The sequence below is a fragment of the Glandiceps talaboti genome, chromosome 17 (assembly GCF_964340395.1).
Source record: "Glandiceps talaboti chromosome 17, keGlaTala1.1, whole genome shotgun sequence".
Lineage (NCBI taxonomy): Eukaryota > Metazoa > Hemichordata > Enteropneusta > Spengelidae > Glandiceps > Glandiceps talaboti.
In genome coordinates this window covers 17,364,360-17,384,708 of record NC_135565.1, presented here as the reverse complement: position 1 = coordinate 17,384,708, position 20,349 = coordinate 17,364,360, and the positions used below count along the sequence as shown (strand labels likewise).

Below are 20,349 nucleotides of genomic sequence, written 5' to 3'. Positions count from 1 at the left end.
AGTAGGTACGTACACGTTTTCTTTATCTGGGTCTTGTGGTGCTGTTCCCTTTACCGTTACCTTGTCGATAGTTGATAATAAATCATCCCAGTAATTTTGATCGTAAATCTTTTATATCCACCATGGCATTTCTGAATTCTAGGCTACGCGTTCTGTGATTGCATATCGGATGACGTTGTGTTGCTCTTTTTTATTCTCTCTCGCATCCTCCATCTCCTATACCCAATCAACATCATCGTCATCGTCATCGTCGTCATCACCATCACCACCGCCACCACCACCACCACCACCACCACCACCACCACCAAACACTGCCGCCATCAAACCACCACCACCACCACCACCACCACCACCACCACCACCACAATCACCACCACCACCACCACCACCACCACCACCACCACCACCACCATCACCACCACCACCACCACCACAATCACCATCACCACCACCACCACCACCAACACCACCACCTCCACTCCTTATCCTACTCCTCCTTCACCTAATCCCCCCCCCTTCGCCTGTACACTTTCCTCATCTTCTATGGAAACCCAAATGGTGGATAACTCGTATAGATTCTGGGGTCTGTTGCTTCTCATACCGTTTAATTTGCAATTTTGAAAACAAAAATTCAGAGGAAATATCACTTGAGACCAAAGGTCAAATTGCTTGTTTTGTCCTAGTAGAAAATATAATTGAATGATACCAGGAAATTAACCGATTAATTAATGGTGTTTTTTTAGAAAGATTCTTGGCAGCTCTTAGTTGTAAAATACGGCTTCTGGGTTGATATGCATGGGGTCATTTAGGGGTCATTGGCTTCCAAGTCTACCGCGAGAGAATCCACGTGGCAAAGCAATTTGTCTTGACACGAACGGTAGACACTTAGCAAGTAGGAGAAAATTGACACTCTAATCTAAACTAGATTTTTAATAAAATTATGATTATGATTGTATTAACTGAGGCGCCGACTCTATGATTTTACCCCGGGCGAGAGCACAGGAAATGGACCGAAAACGCTGCGATGAAAGATTTTTGCGTCAGTGGGCGTGCAAACTCGTGATGATAGCTTTCAGATGGATTATGGAAGGGGACGATGATTAATCAAAAGGCATGGCGCTTGTTAATTGCATATTAGTCGAAACATGTATGAAGAGTACAGTATTCTCACTACGAATGACGTCTTCCAAATTACATTTTTTTCCATGCGAGTCTTCGAAATAGGTGACAATGAGCATCTAAACATCCTCTATTATGTATAGAATGATTTATGACCATTGAAATTTAGTGTGTTTTTAAATTACCTCTTCGATTCGACACCGGGTGTTTTCGCGCAAATATATTATTTATCAAAAATTGTCGGTTTGTTGAAAATTATTTCCACATATAATCTTTATTTAAGAGTGAAATGCTCGATGTAAGTATTCTTTAGACATTTCGTCCAAAATCAGGTTTAAAAGTTGACCGCATCGACAAGAAATTCACAAAAAAGGTCCTCTACGCATTTTTTCATGTGTAGGGCAGTGATAGGTTAAAGGTCAAATGCATCGTAGATAAAGACAAATAGATCGGGACACCGAAGCTTGTTCACGACAAATGTGTGTACACTTATAGTTGTTCATAGTCCTGCAGCGTCTCCCAGACTGAATGTATCGTAGTTTTGGTCAGGAAGCTCTGATGTCATGACGGACAAGGTTTCGAAATTTAGTCATTTGCAATGACACACCAAAGTGAAGGGATAGGCCAATATACAATCAATATTGGTGTTCTGAGTAATTAAAATATAACAACGTTGATTTGATTATTCAGACTAGTCTTCCTGTAAAAAAACGGAGCCATGTTATAACAGAATTCATTAATATCAATACTCCCATGTTTCTATGTATTATCACTATTTGTCACCATTATCAAGAAGAGAATCGTTAATTTTCAATCGTCGTTTTGGTAATTGCATGTCTTGGATCTACCTTTCCAATTAGCTTCGAGTTTTGAGTCGTCCTCATTTAAACTGCATGTCAGGACCTATTGATTGGATGTTTGATTGACCTAATTTGGATATCGAAGTCGCTGACTGGCTCGGACGGTAAAGATGGCGTCACTCAGAGTTTTCAAAAGTAACACGTGTTCGATGCTCAGCGTGTTCGCTTGCCCCACGAGACCAGTCTCAGCAATGTTGACTTTAGCATACTGTCTCTTGCATTTATTTTCACGTTTAATGTGTTATATTTATGAGAATTTCCTTTTTCCAGTTATTGGAACAAGTCTAATTAGATAACAACTGACGCAGACGAAAAACCTCAAATATGGTACATAAATAAGTATGCTGATTTTTTCTCTCGAAAGATGGGGTGAGTTATTACCATGGAAACAATGTCGGATCCAATCATGAATTAATGCGATTTTAACAACATAGGGGATATATAAGCGGGATGGAGATAATTATGAAATCGCAGACGGGTAGATAGACGTTGGTGGTTGTTGGGAACCTGTGCGTGAAGCTCGGCTGTTCGGTGTTAGACTTAGAGTAAACAGATAGAACATGGAAATTTATTGACAGTATTCGCAACCACCTGCGGTAACGCCTTCACTTTTGTGCCGAGGTTTATCCGGTGAGCATCATTTGAAAACTCTTTCTTGCTTTGCAGGAGGTCGGTCACCGCTGAAGACTAGGAGAGATGCAAGGAGCGACAAACACGTCGAGGCAGTTGATATTATTTTTGCTACTCTATACAGTTTGCTGTAGAATGTCCACAATAGATGCTGCACCCCTAGATCTAACAAACTCTGTGAACTATCGTTGCCTGCTGTGTCCGCGGAGACATGAGAGACAGAAAGAAGGACTTAATAGTGCGTCCTTCACAAACAATGACAATTATCATAATAGTGTAGATGCATATAGGAAAACGAAACGTGAGCCTGAAAGTGCTGATTTACTTGGAAAGCTATCAACGTTACCGCGAAGACAACTACGTGACATTGAAGGCCTTCGCACGGAAAGCATGGGTGATGTTCTTAATAGGCTGTTTGATGTTTATGACTTAAACAGTAAGTATGCTCGCTTTATTTATTTAATTAACTTCCTAAAGGCCAGCGACTCACTCCCAGGTCCTCGCATTAGTGCTACCTTATCACTCTAGCCATACGCCTTAGATGGTATTAGTTCGTTGTTAAGGACCGACCTTTTCTTTACCCCTGGAAACCAATTGTTCTGCTCACTTCAATTATCAATCCTAATTCGTATATGGAATTTAAAGGTTGAGATGGAGATGGGGCTTATAATGCTGATAGACGTTGAACATGTGTAATCCCAAGAGTGCTGGGCAGAAGTAACAGAAACTAAAAACTGGATATATTCGCAATTTTGAATATATTGTTATGTAGCTCTTTCCTACCCCCTCCAAAAATAATGACTCAAAGTTTAATAAATATTGCAAATGAAATAGATTTTTCCCATTTTGTTAAATATATACTACACAAATGGCTAACTAGCCAGAGTTAAGAACTGACCGTCACAAATATACTTATTAACATTAAGATATACTCAATAACCTGCACAACTCTGACATGTCTTTCATAATAGATTATTTACTCAAAGATCGCTAAATTTTGTTCTAGAAATGCCTGCCATTGTATCATGATAATTACATTGCTACCATGACCGTGACCAATCGATAATTTTTTTGCTCAAGCTGGTTCCACGTGTCATCGTAACTGCAATCACGTGACAAGAATATCATGTTTTTGAAGTTCTGGATTTTACACTTTGAACTTGCACGTTGAGTTTAAACCTTGATATTTGTAAGATTGGTTATAAATGTGTCACATGACAGTGTAGTAGTAATAAATGGATACATCAAGCACAAATCTAAATCTAATAAAAAGTAAAAATAAACCTTAATTGTAATTCAATAGATTGTGGTACACCGTTTATATCTTTTATGATTACTCTTATGTGGTTATGTTGTTTCAGCAGTAATCTTGTTTAGCAATTCGTATATTCTGCTTCTGTACCCTGTTACACAGCTGGGTTGACTTATCATGATTCCAATCCTGCCCAAGCCATTCAGAAACAAACGGCAGCGACGGGCCTCCAACCTGCAACCTGCAGATTCAAAGCCAGCTACTCTTACCATATGTAACCCATCATGACTCCACATTCACACAGCGTGTTTCAGGTTACTGCTAACTTTGTCAGTTTCACACAACCAACACAACCATACAGAAACCTTTAAGGAACAGCGTGTCTTTCTAACATTAAGCTAGCAAGATTAAATGAATACAGTTTCTTGCTACATTTTGTCAGAAATGCATGATATAAACTAATGTGCCCGCTCGTCTGCATCTAGCTAACGTTGCAGTACGTTTTTAAATGGTTTATTTCATTCAGACTATAGCAAGAACTTGCAATCTTGTTATATCTCAAAATGTAGTATGTATAGTTTCTTATTGGTTACTGCATCGTTGTCTCAAAGAGAGCAAGTGAACAGTAACATGAAACTGGCTATAAAATAAAAATGATATTTTAGATACCAATGAATTATCTTCAGTTTTCAAGCCCCTTTGTGAACATATTGTCGAGGCAGACAGTAAAATGTTCAATTTTGGTAAAATATTTCGTAATATTAGGCGATAATTTATGACTGTTTAACTGGCTTTCATTGTAACTATTACTGCCCTCAGTTTTTTTAAAAAGTCTCACCCCTTAAATCCTAAAGATATAAAAACAAAAACAACAAACAAACAAACAAACAAACAAACAAACAAACAAACAAACAAAAACACAAAGAAAGAAAGAAAGAAACAGACAAACAAGCAAGCAAACAAACAAACAAACAAACAAACAAACAAACAAAAAACAAATAAACAAACAAACACATACAAACACAAACAACGTATCTTCCGATCATTACTCATTAACATAAGTTTAAATATTTGTCATGTAGGTGCTTGAATTTAACTTGACCTCAGTACGTTTCACCTCTGATTTGACTTTTACTTAGTGAATTATCATGAGGGTATTGGTGACCTCGAATACGATCTTGTTTGTAGGTCTTTGACCTACAAGATAACTTTACATGTATCGATCAATTAATCTGTATTCCGCTTATACAGTCAGCATCAGTCCAACGGTTATTGTATTCATTTATTCATTCCATGTACGACTCCTAAAACATTTACTTTCTTATAATAAGTTCAGGTTTCTCCCAAAGGAATTTTGATAATAGGTGTTTTGTGGGTATCAAACCTTAACATAGGTAGAAACATCAGAACATACATACATACATACATACATACATACATACATACATACATACCTATATACATATATACACACACGCACACGCACACGCACACATACACACGCATATATATATATATATATATATATATATATATATATATATATATATATATATATATATATATATATATATATATAACTCGGTGAGTATCAATCTGCTAAGACAGTGCTCTATACCGTAGTGGCAGAGCGTAGTAGTTTTTTAACTACTGCCAAAACTATATATATATATATATATATATATATATATATATATATATATATATATATATATATATATATATATATATATATATATATATATATATATATATTATGGTAGTAGGCATTTCAATTTCTCTCAGGTCTACAAAAGTATTGAAATTACAGTTTGCAGTATCTGTAGTTTGTCTTTTATGGATGTGTGCAGCCTTTTGTCTTTATGGATTATGTTCTCCTTGTAGTGTAGTACATCGTATGAAGGAGAAATCATCAGAATATCTTTCACGTAGACATCACACTAAAACTAGCGTTATTAATATATCAAATTGAGATCACAAAATGTTATTAGGAATCTGTCTTGTGATACGTTGCCTTAAATTGTCTAATTCATATGTATAACGGTTGTTTATTGTCGATAATCGACGAATCAATGAATGCACTTATCGTTATTTAGTGTCCCTACATACAGTACGTTGTCAAGAATACTAATATTCTGCGTCTCGAGGAAACTGTATTAATTGTCGTTACAGCTAGCTATAGATTCATGAGCAGTGTACATTTGTCTATATCGTTCTTACTTTATAAAGTACTGAAGATATGGGGATTATCCAAAACTTATGGATGCTTGATATTGTAGGGTTGTCTGTCCATGTGTCAATTTGTCTGTCTGTCTGTCTGTCTGTCTGTCTGTCTGTCTGTCTGTCTGTATGTATGTATGTATGTATGTATGTATGTATGTATGTATGTATGTATGTATGTATGTATGTCTATGTCTGTCTGGATGTATGTATGTATGTATGTATGTATGTATGTATGTATGTATGTATGTATATATGTATGTATGTATGTATGTGATAGTATATGTAAAGGAGCATGTTAATATGTGGTTGCTATGACAACCATACCATAGAAGCCTTATGTTTGTTCGGGGCGTTCATATCAGACGGTGAAGTCTCTGAAGTAGGACGTAATGAAATATAGTATATACATAAATGTATGTCATACAAATAAAGTTATTGTTTCATGTAAATCAAAATGAAAGGGCATAGTCATAGATAATTAAACGACACAACACGAAACCATATAATTATCAGTATATATCATCTTCGCTTATCTGCCTCGACTCAATTGAAGTGAATGTTTGAAGTCTTAAATTGCATGATAAATTGTTTATGATATAAAATCTGATCGGATTTGAGTTTAATTATTCCAAGCCTGCTCTCACGACACGAATGCATCCGTCATTAGAGAGTTACTACGTATTGTATTTTGAAAAAAACGTAGTCACGACGTAAAACAAATAATTAATCTCAGACGACAGTTATAGCCGTTCGTGAAATTAATATTTCTAACAGGTTGAAGGTTAAATATGATAAGGTATTCATGGACAGTGCTCATTGGTTGGTAGAGTGGATTCATGACATAAATTCATTTGGGATTCATACCTAGTAAAGGATATAAGCTTATACACGAATTAGGAATGAAGTCTACTGTAGAAGATCCAGTGTACATTACAGAATTTTGGGAATGATTGGCAGATATATCTAATGCAAGGTTAATGCTTTTATTCCAAATAACTAATGGGGAGGTAACAATTCCCTGGAACATTCATCATCCAGCACCTGGTAGACGAGACCGTTTCAAGCACCTAGAGTTCAAACACCCTACCAAGCACATCAGCACAGTGTCTTTCCAAAAAGTATTAGAACTGGAAACTCAATAAATCATTATTTGAAAGCCAGTCAAGGCACCGATCCTTTCAATGCTACACTTCCTAAATATTACTATAAGGTTGTGAATTCTTACACCCCCACCCCCAAGCTGTGATATCCTAAAACGTTTAACTGGTATTGCTTAATCAGCACAAGTATACAGAAAGCTATGAAAACCGGTCACTATTAAAGGTCAAGTTCAGATATCGGAATGGCTATGTTTTCTTCATGTCTTTTACTTTTTCGAAATCTTTACTTTTCTATAAGCATTTGATATTCATGAATGTAAAACAGAAAACTACTTTCAATATGTAAAACATTGATAGTCTGATTGTTTGAATTTGAGTAATAACGAATATAATTCTAAGATAGTGATGGTCAGGTGGTGGAGATGGTGGAGTAGTCTTGGTGGTGGTGGTGATGGTGGGGTGGTACTGCTGGTGATGCTGGTGGTGATGATGATGATGGTGGTGGTGATGGTGCTGCTGGTGGTGGTTCTGCTGCTGCTGCTGATGATGATGATGATGATGGTTAGGAGGGGAAAGAGGAGGAGGAGGAGGGCAGAAACTGAGGAGGAAAGGGACTGCATTTGGATATTAAGATGGCATATTTACATTATACTCCCAGCATCGTTGAAAACCTGGTCAAAATATCCAAAATTTGATTCCAAATCCCAAATTTCAGGAGATAGAGTTTATTTAATGCCAGAATTGACAGTAATTTATCCGACCGTTCATTTGCTATATACTGTTTAATTGATTGGCATCTCGTTGGCAGCCGAACCTTAATTAATTATTAACACACATCAATAAATTATCGTCCGTCGACCGAAGCATTCACTGAATGGAGAAATTGTATAAAACAGGAGAGCCAGGGGACTCGGTTAAGTCGTGTGTATTTTACACTAGACAAGCATTGAATAATAATACCAGTAACAGAACGAGACAGGAATGGTTGTCAGTACTTAGTGCTTCAAACTCGTAACCATTTACAGAACTAGATTCGTTTGACATGAACGATACCAACTTCCAACTATTTGTTTGTCTATTTTAATACTTTTGTTTGGATCGATTCAACTTAAGGTAACATGTACTGTATATCAACATGGGACCAATGTCCCCGAAAATGAAGTTCATTTTCCTCCAAACTTTGTTATGTGACTGCTGAAAAGAAGTTTTGGGTTCAACAGATTGATATTTTCATCAATAAACGAGGACCTCATGATCAGAAACCAAGAGATTGCATTTACTTAATGGAGACATGTGGATTAAAGGGGTAATATAATTCGATTGCTATGACTCTACCAAACAAGTATTTATTACGCTTTAAAATGAACCACCCACCCTCATCCACCCACCTCCTCCTTTACTTTCAGACAGAAGTCAGAATCAGAATTATCCAACTATTAAAAGGAATTACCCTTTTTATTGATTTAAAAGGTTTCAATGCAAGTGTAAAAGTCCTCAAAAAAATCTGGAGATTCTCTCAAAACCATTTCCTAAGAAACGCCCATATTTCCCACAATACCACTAATCTGACTTCCTCAAAATATATAACATCATTTGTTGCTGCTGGCGCCAAATTGTGCAGGCGACCAAATCGCAACAAAATTGTATCGTGTGATCTAAGTTGACGATGTCTATTTTTAGAAAAAGTTGTAATTTAATTGTCCTCATGGGTGCCATTCTTTAAGTAAGGTGTCAGTCTGTGGTTACGATTAAGAGGCATTTAATGTAGCAGATATCGATAATAGAAGAAACACAGTTTGTGATAAAGAAATCAGAGAATAAATTAAACCCAAAACGAATATAAAGTACTGTAGTTTGAAATAATCTCATGGATATCTTTATTTCAAACGCTTTGACAATTGAAACACATTTTCATAATGATTGAAGCTTACCATGATAATATATATTTGAAATTTAAAAACAAAATTAATCGGATATCAAGAGTTTGGACACTTACAGATGCCATTTGTATGGTTTAGTAGAGGGAAATTTTATTCTACGACACGTGGTGCAAGGTCACCTTAGAGCATTGCACTAGGTCGAATACTTGTGATACGTGTCTAGAGTACATTATTAGAGTACAGTAATTTTTAGTTAAGCATACGTTTCTCTTTTCTTTTCTTTTTCAAAATTAGTAGTGTAATATTAAATAGCCTCGATCTTAATGTGCTTCTTGTTATTTTGAATTTGTTGTTGTGAATTCGGAAAAATATGGTTTTCGTAATACTTAAGAAAAGTATTTGATGATATAGTTCTCACCATTTGCAATATTACTATACAAAGGTCAAGGTCAAGTGCAAAGGTTGAGTTGAGGGAACTCGGTAGAAGGCATACATTTATACTTCAGACAATGCTAATGTAGTTCTTTCAAGTATATGACACTATTTAAAAAACCAACGACCACTTGAATAGTTCTAGATCGTTGGCTTATACTTGTAATGCTAAGACTTTCTATAAATTTCAAATCCAAAGTTCAGTCTCCAAATCAGATCGATTTGTCATTTACTGATAGAATTCTTTCCAATTTGTTTTATCCAAGTCCATATCATCAAATAATTGTTTAATTATTATTAAAATGTTGTTACAAATTCACAACGGATGACAAAGACAAAACAACGAGGCATTGCACTTACGCAACTGGTGTTAACTATAGACAGACAGACAGACAGACAGACAGACAAACAGACAGACAGATAGACGGACAAACGTACACACACACACACACACAGAGGTATACAAACATAACCTCCAAGCAGTTGGTGTAGGTAAATTCTTACATGAAATCTGTATAGTTTAAGGTAGGTACTTCTATAGCATGCTTGAAGAAAGGACGACAGTGCCATAATTTGTTCGCTTGATGTCCCAGAAAACGACTCAAACATGATTCATTGGTTTGAGATTAGTTGGCTAGACGTATGAACTCTACTAGACTACAAGCACAGATGCATGACCAACTACTTCAATTTTTCCTTTACACGAACACGTTTACTTGTAATCACTTGGGAAACAAGGTTTTTGAAGTAATCCATTCAATTAAATACGCTCAATGACTCCAGTCGCTGAAAGTTATAACATCCGAACATACACAGAAAAAATAAGGGAACAATTGTTTTTTTTAAATGGACGCGTATAACTTGACTGATTTCTAACTGAACAAAATATAACAAACGTTATTGTACTAATAGAATAGATCTACAAACAGGAAGGGGGGCGGGGCGGCTATTAAAGGTTAAAGGGAAGTGTGACGAAAGCGTAGAAAACTTTACTAATCACACGCTATCAGTATGTATTGAAGGGCTTCTAATAAGGAATGGGGATATTTATACACATTCTTTTTATCTGTCTACTCGCAATTTGGCATGAAAAAATATATTTTAGTTTTGAATTGTAGATGATCTGATAGGTAGATACATAGATAGACAGACAGACAGACAGACAGACAGACAGACAGACAGACAGACAGACAGACAGATAGATCGATAAATAGATAGATAGATAGATAGATAGATATAAAGAAAGAAAGATAGATAGATAGATAGATGGATGGATGGATGGATGGATGGATGGATGGATGGATGGATGGATGGATGGATGGATGGATGGATGGATAGATAGATAGATAGATAGATAGATAGATAGATAGATAGATAGATAGATAGATAGATAGATAGATAGATAGATAGATAGATAGATAGATAGATAGATAGATAGATAGATAGATAGATAGATAGATAGATAGATAGATGGTTGGATGGATGGATGGATGGATGGATGGATAGATAGATAGATAGATAGATAGATAGATAGATAGATAGATAGATAGATACTAAGACAGATACATACGAAGATACAAACCAACAAACACACATAATTAAATAAATAAATACACACATACACACACGTGCGTACACACGCACGTACGTACATACATACATACATACAGACAGACAGACAGACAGACAGACTGACAGACAGACAGATAGACAGGCAGGCAGGCAGGCAGGCATACATACATACATACATACATACATACATACATACATACATACATACATACATACATACATACGTATGTTCATTCATTCAGGCAGACAGCTATAGATATACATGTATATATACATATGTAGAGTCTTCATTTCCTATACAATACATCTGCTTGTGAATTCGAAGGGGTAAGGGTAATTCATTTTATGACCTGCTGCGTCGTTGTCGGGTGCACTGTTAGCATGCCGCCGAGTTAATAAGTCTCCCTATTAACACACGAATTTAAATGAACTTAGTATAGGTGGAGCTCGTAGACAACCATTTGTCGCCTTTCTTGATTGAGATAAATGCTTAGCATAGAAGTAATCATGCCACGCGGCAAAAAAAATTGAACCCATGGAAATTAGTTTTACTCGGGAAATATCGTTGTCCGTCAAATAAGAATTGATTGGCGCCATGAAATGTCTACCCCAGCAAAACTAATGAGTGAGTATCGAAATGAAAGGGAAAACCACAGCTCAATCATCATTTTATTCCTGCTTGTAAATATGACAAATTGTAGTTGTTCAACAGAGATATAATGTACAATGTATAGTTAGTCAATTTACAGACATCATTATTAAATAGACCGTATACATAGCACATGGAAATACTGTTATCAGTGAGATTGGATTAATAACATTAATGCGTTTCCAGTGGTAAAAGAACAAGGGATGAAATACACCATTTCCTTTCGCCAAAGCTATATGGAAGGAATATGCGACCTGTTCTGTTTGCTATATGTCAATTGAGAGAGGGGGAAAGAGAGAGAGAGAGAGAGAGAGAGAGAGAGAGAGAGAGAGAGAGAGAGAGAGAGAGAGAGAGAGAGAGAGATAGAGAGAGAGAGATAGAGAGGGGGGAGGGAGAGAAACATACAGACAGACAGACAGACAGGGACATACATAGACATAGACAGACAGAGAGACAGAGACAGAGCGAGAGACTGACTGACTGACAGAGACAGACAGACAGACAGAGACAGACAGAGAGAAGACAAATTTAAACAAACAAACAAACAAACAAACAGACAGACAGACAGACAGACAGACAGACAAACTTAGAGTATGTGGGGAGTTATTATTGTGACGTCGATGTTGTTGGACAAGGTTCTTCTGTTCCTTCAAATAACGAGTCGTACCTACAACTTAATACACTTGCAACAACTACTTATCATAGTTAAGAGTGGTTTAGTGATGAATTATGTACGTTACCCTCATAAACTATGCAGTGACGATACGCCAAATGTACCCACTAGAACAAATAGCTCAAAAGGATATTCGTTTCCGATATTAAGCGATTTAAATCAACCCTTTTCCCTAAAGAGATGAACATTTAGTAGCACTGCTGTTTCATCTGTTTAAATTACCTGAAAGCAAACTTAGCTCAAACATTAAAATGAATGTTTAATGAACAAAGTGTTCAATAAATGAATTTTATTGCAGGTGTTTTATACAGTAATACTCAAGAGATGGTACTTTATCAAGAAATTAATCTTCATTATTAATGGGGACACCTTGACATGAATAAAGTAATATCCTTATTTCCAAATGACTTTAGGGGAACTATTTCTCCTACTATGCTACCTCTCTGTCTTTCTCTCTATGTCAAAGACCTTTCTTCAAACATTATGAAGTTTGTAAGGATTTTATGAGGTACTATACTTGTAGGCAGGTTGCATTTGTTATTTTGATGAAGACTTATCTGTGTAGATGAATAGTTGCAAATACTTAAAATGTTTGTACCAAAATGCTTGGAGAATCCTAACTTTCAGCCTTCCAGTCCTATGGTCTTTTTCAGGGATGCGGTTGCACCTGTATTTACGTTGAAACACCAATTTTGAGAATTGTCATACAGTAATCATTTTAAGGCTTTATGAGTTTATTAAGTATAGTTTTAATTATATTCGCTGGAAAATAATATTAGTCTTAAAATTACCATACAATATTTGATTAAGGATTTAATGACACTTTCACGATTTTACGACATTTTACCTCACCGACTGGTTATGCATAAAAAATCCAAAAAAGTTGGAAGGGCAATGTATAGTCTGTAAGGTACGCCGTGACGGGGCGCCCTAACACATCGGCCAACCCCTCCCACAAGAGGAGGCCGGTGAGGGCGGCACGTCACAACATATCCGTTACTGTCTAGGCAATGTAAGCTTGGATCGTGTTATGTTATGCTTACAAGTGTGTACGTTATAGTTTGCGAAAAGAGTATTTAACTCCCTCCTCAACCCCCCACACAAATGACATGTTTTGAATGATATGCACTCCTTGTTACTTAAAATAGAATTTTACGACGTAGGCAGTTCAATAGAAATAACAAGCTTGGTCGACACCATAACTTCCGCTCCACGTGCTACACATACATTAACACAGACGCGCGTGAGAATAAGTCGACCTTCGAAAACTACAATTCTGACCGTCTAGCATGAGGTAAAATGCTAATACAGGTACCGAGAATTGAATTGCAGACACATACATGAGAATTTTCATCGAATAGTGATTATTCAGTATCGTGGTAATAAGCTCTCAAGAAAACGTCTTTAAGTAAAACCTGTTATATTCATTTTTACCTTCTTTTTTTTCTTTTCAGATGATGATGTTATAGACCGTAATGAATTCACAACCGTCTTCCAATTCCTTCATTAAAAGGATACATTAAAGACGATCCAAATGAAGACAAAGAGAACACATCTCTGCTGCTAAATATTTCTCAAGCCTGCTGTTACTTGCAAGCCCGCCCTCTGGTGTTCAACATAAACTGTTGCTGATGACTATGAAACGACGATCTGCGTTATCATTTTTTAAGTGACTGATTTTTGTCCATATCGATTTAGCTTTTAAAACTAGTCATAAATATTTATATCAAGTATCAACAAAAATAGAATTATTATAACCATAAAAATGACAATAATATTCACATCTAAATATGACGTAAAAGATGAAGGAACATCTATACGATGTTAAGACGAATGTTTATGTATTTCACAAGACTTTAGGTTTATGTTTTAATGTTGTATGATCATTAGCACACTCATACCGTTGGTGGCGCTCGCACGTGTGTTGCTGCGTTGTTCACTTCTTTTTTTTGTCTCTTTACATCATTACTGATGCTATCTTGCGTGTACCATAGTATTGTCTGTCATTAGTAGTGTTAAAAAGAAACATTCCATGTTCTCTGATAAAAATGGTTAACAAAGTTGAATTTTGGTTTCATGGTGAATCACTGCATACCTGACACAATGTGCATTTCGTAAAGATCGCCACCAATGGTGTAGTGTTAGATGTCATATAGTACAGAATTCTTTACATAATGTTACAGTGGAAGCCAGTTGAGAAGAAACAAGTCTTCAGCTGGTTCGAAGAAAATCTTACTAAAATTGCTCATCGTCTGGCTCGCACTGCTAAATTGTATCGTCTGGCACAACAAAAGATAAAGTAACATTCTTGCTACATTTGAATTCATTGACATGCCCGAATGAAGTAAACTGTGTTCAAACGTGTATGTTTTGGCGACGAACTGCTGAGATAATGTTAGGTCACACAAAGACATGGTACAGTGTATCAATATTGGTGAGAGAATTGTCATGGCAGACGGTGAACAGAAGCAATCGATGCTACTAAGATATTTGTTTAGCAATACAATAAAATCTAGCAGTTTAGTAAGATTTGTGTTGAGCCATACTGATCTGTTCCAACTCAACAGGTTTTCATTGTAATTGTATATATGAATAAAGATGATACTCAACTGGATGTACATGTACTTAGAACTACAAACCATCTGATCATTCCAGTTAAACCACAACGATTTTGTAATTTTGGCTATACGATATTCATCCCTGTCATCTGTCGTGGAGTCTTTGCAACTTGTTTGAATTGTACGGTTGTCAACCCCCCCCCCCAACAATTGTATGTACTCCGTGTAACTTTTACATGTTTGCTATATGACAGCGTGTAGTGTGATGCCTCATTGGTGAGAAATATTCCTCTTTACTTTGATACTTTGTGTCGAGTTTCCTTGACAACAACTGTGATTGACTCAAAGAATTTTGTATACGTATAATTCAATCATTTTACAAAGCACGAGTAAACACGAACCGTTATTGCAATTTCCATTTGAATTGAAATATAATAGTTTCATGTTTAATGTGAAAATATAGCGCTAAACGTTTCTAAGCATAGCTATTATATATTGGATATACATATATAACTTTGCATGCTATATGTTCTTTTGTAGAATATTATGTAAAATTCAAAAAATGTTTGTGGGTATTATTATACAAACAATACGTAAATGCAGAATGAATTTTCATAAACGAAATACACATTCAATGGACACATATACAATTATTTGTTTTAGTAAATATAAAATATCGTCATTCATGTACAAGTCAGTTACACGACATAAACAAAATACAAGCACAGAATGCATGGATTGCATAGGGTAATCGATAAAAGATTTAAAAGTAGAATTCCTAAAAATAAACCTTGTTTTCTGATACTTTGTTCAAGAAATCTTCAACCTACTCTCAGTTAAAATCTGTCATATCGCAAAGAGAATTGAAGTACTTTGATTTTTCAGGAATTTTGGTCCAATGTGCATTCTAGTTTAAATTTTGAAATCGTATATTTATTGAGCTAAGTACACAAGCATAAGTTATACGTATATTATATTTGTGCGAATTAAATCGGAGCATTCCAAACAAGTTCACTGCATAAAAGGTACATTATATTTGAGACATAATTAAGCAAGTTTCACAAGTGTACCCCATAGATAGTGAACATTCTTGATAATCGTAATTTGTTGCCATTTATAAGTCAAAATTATATCAAATTATTATTCATGTTGCACTAATGTGATGAAGGTATGATGAATATTGTTACCACCGACTACATTTTAATTTTCTCCATCATCTTGATTGTCAAATTTCTCTTATCTTATTTGTCCTCTTTCAACACGTCTTGTGATGCTAGCTTCAATGAAAAATATATATGTCGCCTGGGACAGAGCATCGTTTGGCTGCAATTTTCGCAACAGACGATAAAATGTAGCAAAGTGTGCATTTTATCTAGCCAAACAATCATAAGTATAGCAATGTTAGTAACGAAAATTGTTACGACAGACGATAAAATGTAGCGAAGTGTGGATTTTGTCTCGCCAAAGAATGCTAAGTAGCAAGGTTAGTAACACAAATTGTCGCAACAGACGATAAAATGTAGCAAAGTGTCGATTTTGTTGTGCAAAGCAATGATATGTAGCAATATTAGTTTTAAAAATCCTGTCGCACCGGAAGATAAATAAGTTTGTCGAGTCAGACGATGCTCTCTTTCAGGCAATGTTGTTGACTGCGTTTAGCCTACCTGTAGAGACTTGAAGGACTATCACTACTACACTATTCCGCTATCCTATCTGACATTTTGATTTTGTGCTGTTCTTCCAAGTCTAATAATCTGACTCCTATGTCCAGCCGGTATTACGCCACACCGCGCTATACACATTACATTGGCGTACAATTGCCACATGATGATTGAATGGGATGTATGTGGTTCAGAGGGTCATTTTTACATTACTAATTGCGCGATTTAAATGTCTAATTATCTATTCGACCAATTACAGTCTATGGCAGAATGCCTTTAGCCGAATAGTGTAGCGATAGTCATTCAAGTCTACAGGTAAGTTAGACTGTATTACAAACATAAACGTAAAGCGTTCGTTTTTTGGATATACATTTGAAATGAGATGTGAGATTCTAGTTACACAGTCAGAAAAGATGAAATAACGAGTATGAATTTATAATAATCCATGGCAATATGGTGTATGTTTTAAGATTTGATTATCTGTGTCATTTTCACCAGATTACTGCACGTTGTATTATAACATTCCAATATTTCATTAAATTCTCTTCTTAAACGAGTAGTACTGACGTCTTGTTGCATTTTTATTCTCTTATCTTTTCTTTTTTATTGTACATCTATATTGTTATAATTCAAACACAGCGGACATCAACTAAGAGTCACACAGTTGGAGTCTCTCTCGCACCTCGTCCAGAAACAGACTACATGATGAGAGCAAAGATTGCGTCTCTTTTGTATTGATTTGATTTTGATATCTAAAATGTCAGTACCTCAGCAAAGGTACCTTATGAAAATGCAAGACAAGAAAGGATTTGTAATTGTCTTATATTTTAATCACCACCACCACCACCACCACCACCACCACCACCATCACCACCACAGCCACCACCACCACCACCACCACCACCATCATCATCATCATCATCACTATCACCACCACCACCACCACCACCATCAACACCACAGCCACCAACACCACCACTTCCACCACCACCACCACTAGCAGCAGCAGCAGCAGCTCCACCACCACAAAAAAGAAGCACCATCACCACCACCATCATCATCACCACCACCACCACCACCACCACCACGTCGCACACTTACACAAACTGTTGGTCTGCATCCGGGAAGCAGTGTTGACCGTGTCTCCAAATAAACACTATCGTGGCATCTTTATTCCAACCACAACGGCTACCATCTAGAATAATCTTGAATATGCAATTGCCACCCAAGGTCTGCTAAATCCAAGTGGATCTTATTCATGGTAAATCCATGATGGCTGCCCGTGACACGTGTGAGCATATAGTCATTCATAAGAGTCACCCATGAGGGCGTATTTGAGCAAAAATTAGTTTACTGCTAAAATGTTGGAACTTTAATAACACTAATGGTTTAAAGTTATGATTTGTCACATCTTTTCGTTAGTGCGCCCTCAGCCGGAAAGCGCCTAAATCCATTCGTTCGTGTTTGTCCAGAAAAACATCAAAGTTTCAACTTAAGAAGTAGCCCTCGCAATGATCCCGCTCGACTTGTTAAATATATACTACAGTGCACGTAGTAGTATTTATTAATGTACAACACAGCTAAATGACATTTTCGAACAACACAAACGTATATACGTCTTAAAAAAAACCCACAAATGATATTTGTGAAGTGTTGACATTATGAACACTACTTGTATACGTACATTAAAATAATGATAATAACAATAAATACTTCAATTAGCCAAGTACCGTAAAGGAGGCTCAAAGAAGTGAAATTCATTGCTTAGACAGGTAATTTGTACAGATTAAATCATTACGGCAGATTTATTTCTCGTCAATGAGACTTGTCGTCATGGCAACGATTGCCAACAGAGACTGAATCAGACGACGGGTAGAGGATGCGGGATAACAATTGCACCAAATATTCACGCATGCGTACACGGTACTAGTTAAACAATTTCATACAACGGTAGGAAGGCGAATCACCACCACCACCACCATCACCACCACCATCATCATCATCATCATCACGACCACCAGCACGACCACCACCACCAGCACCAGCACCACCACCACCATCATCATCGTCATCATTGTCATCATCATCTTCATCATCATCATCATCATCATCATCATCATCATCATCATCATCATCATCATCATCATTATCATAACATCCATAAATATATTCGAAAGAAAGACATTTGAGCGTCATGAATAAACATGGCAGACGGAAGGTGATGATCTGACGCTTGGACACATGAAACGACCTAACAGGAGGAACATTCCAAAATTGAGAGAAAAAACACACCACGGGGGAAACTGTCCCAACCAATCAAAGGCAGATGATAAATAATGAGGTTGGCAAGACGACAGCTACAGTGTGTGTTGTTGATATATTTTGGATGGAAAACACGGACATATGTGAACTCATATTGCGAGACAAACCCTACTTAATTGCACTGTAATACTATGATCAAGTTCGTCAAAATAAATAAATGCGATAAAGCTGGCAAGAAATCGGGAATGACGTCGAACAACTTTTTACAAGTACGTGTTTGAAAGTAAATGATATACGACTTCAAAGGGTCATTAAATTGCCGAATGGAATGCTTTCAGCGACGTATATCATGGCTAATTCTGACTTCAAATAAACAAAGTGGCGGAAAGAAATAAACAATCAAACTGAATCGTAAATTACTTTGACCCCATAGCCTGAAAGAAGTGACCCGATGTCAACAGTAGCAAATTTATTACATTTGAACTTTCCTTTCAGACTTACATCATTACCGCGCAATTTCACCCGCCTCTAGCTCTGCGTGTATTCCTAACCGTTCATCGACATTTTTTAGTAAATTTTCAGCATTTTTCATTCTTTATTTTGAGATGTTGTCGTGATTTCGCATTTTTTTTCCCAGCAACGATTGAATTTATCGACAAGTCGTGTACTGGTTCAGTTTTTGTAGTACAGTGCTTCAAGTGCGATCTACAGAAATGACGAACACACAACTTGAACTGAGCGCCAAATAAAAGTCAATGAAATCGTTTAAGAAGACAACTTCTAGTTTGTCACCGAGTTATCTAATATCCTCTGCATTGTTTAAATGAGTTTCATTTATTGGATTTCACATGTTCGTATTCACACTATTTCATTTTAATTCTAATATTTGATAGTTATTGCTGAAATACCGAACACATTTAGGAACGTCAAACACATAATTTAACAAGTCTGTAGTTTAATTTTCCCCAAACTTGTTTTTCTTCTAGTTTCAAATCTCCACTCCCTACATACATACACGTCCGACAAACACACTGTACAAACTTTGTTAGAATACTAGTTGCAGTGTTGGGCACGATAAATGTTTTGTTGTGTGAGCAAAGTTCCAAACCTGGCGTCTCAACATTCGTTAAACAACAGCAAAATGATAACACAACTTTGAGGTGAGTCCATCACGTGTGTAGGAGTAAACTGCTACTTCGTCGTGGAGCCAATCAACCAACGGCACTTGTACCGCCTAAAATGTTTGAATATTTCATGAGTGTCGATCGGGAAGATTTTAAATAACGAGGCATTGAAGGGTCGTTAAAAACCTCTTCCAACCGACATATTCTTTACTTAGAACAGAATGGAGCGCTTACAGTGCTAATCCCCCATACAGGTTTAACCGATAACTATTCAATGTCCTACAACTGTGCGCCTCCGTAAATAAACAATACGGAGCAGGCGCAAACTTTGAAGGAATCCACACACACGCACAT

At 36.5% G+C, this 20,349-nt stretch overlaps 1 protein-coding gene across 2 annotated transcripts in view; it reads left to right on the top strand.

Moving 5' to 3' along the window:
- LOC144448586 (uncharacterized) overlaps positions 1-15,222 on the top strand; it is a 28,513-nt gene extending 13,291 nt beyond the window's left edge. Inside the window, exons 2-3 of one of the 2 annotated variants that reach the window (XM_078138862.1) lie at positions 2,646-3,045; positions 13,845-15,222. In XM_078138862.1, coding sequence (XP_077994988.1) covers positions 2,676-3,045; positions 13,845-13,900 — 426 coding nt within the window. In that variant the 5' untranslated portion in view covers positions 2,646-2,675 and the 3' untranslated portion in view covers positions 13,901-15,222. Of the gene's footprint in view, positions 1-2,585; positions 3,046-13,844 lie in introns of those variants that run through there. The other variant, XM_078138863.1, reaches the window with a different exon arrangement.
- Positions 15,223-20,349: the final 5,127 nt, after the last annotated feature.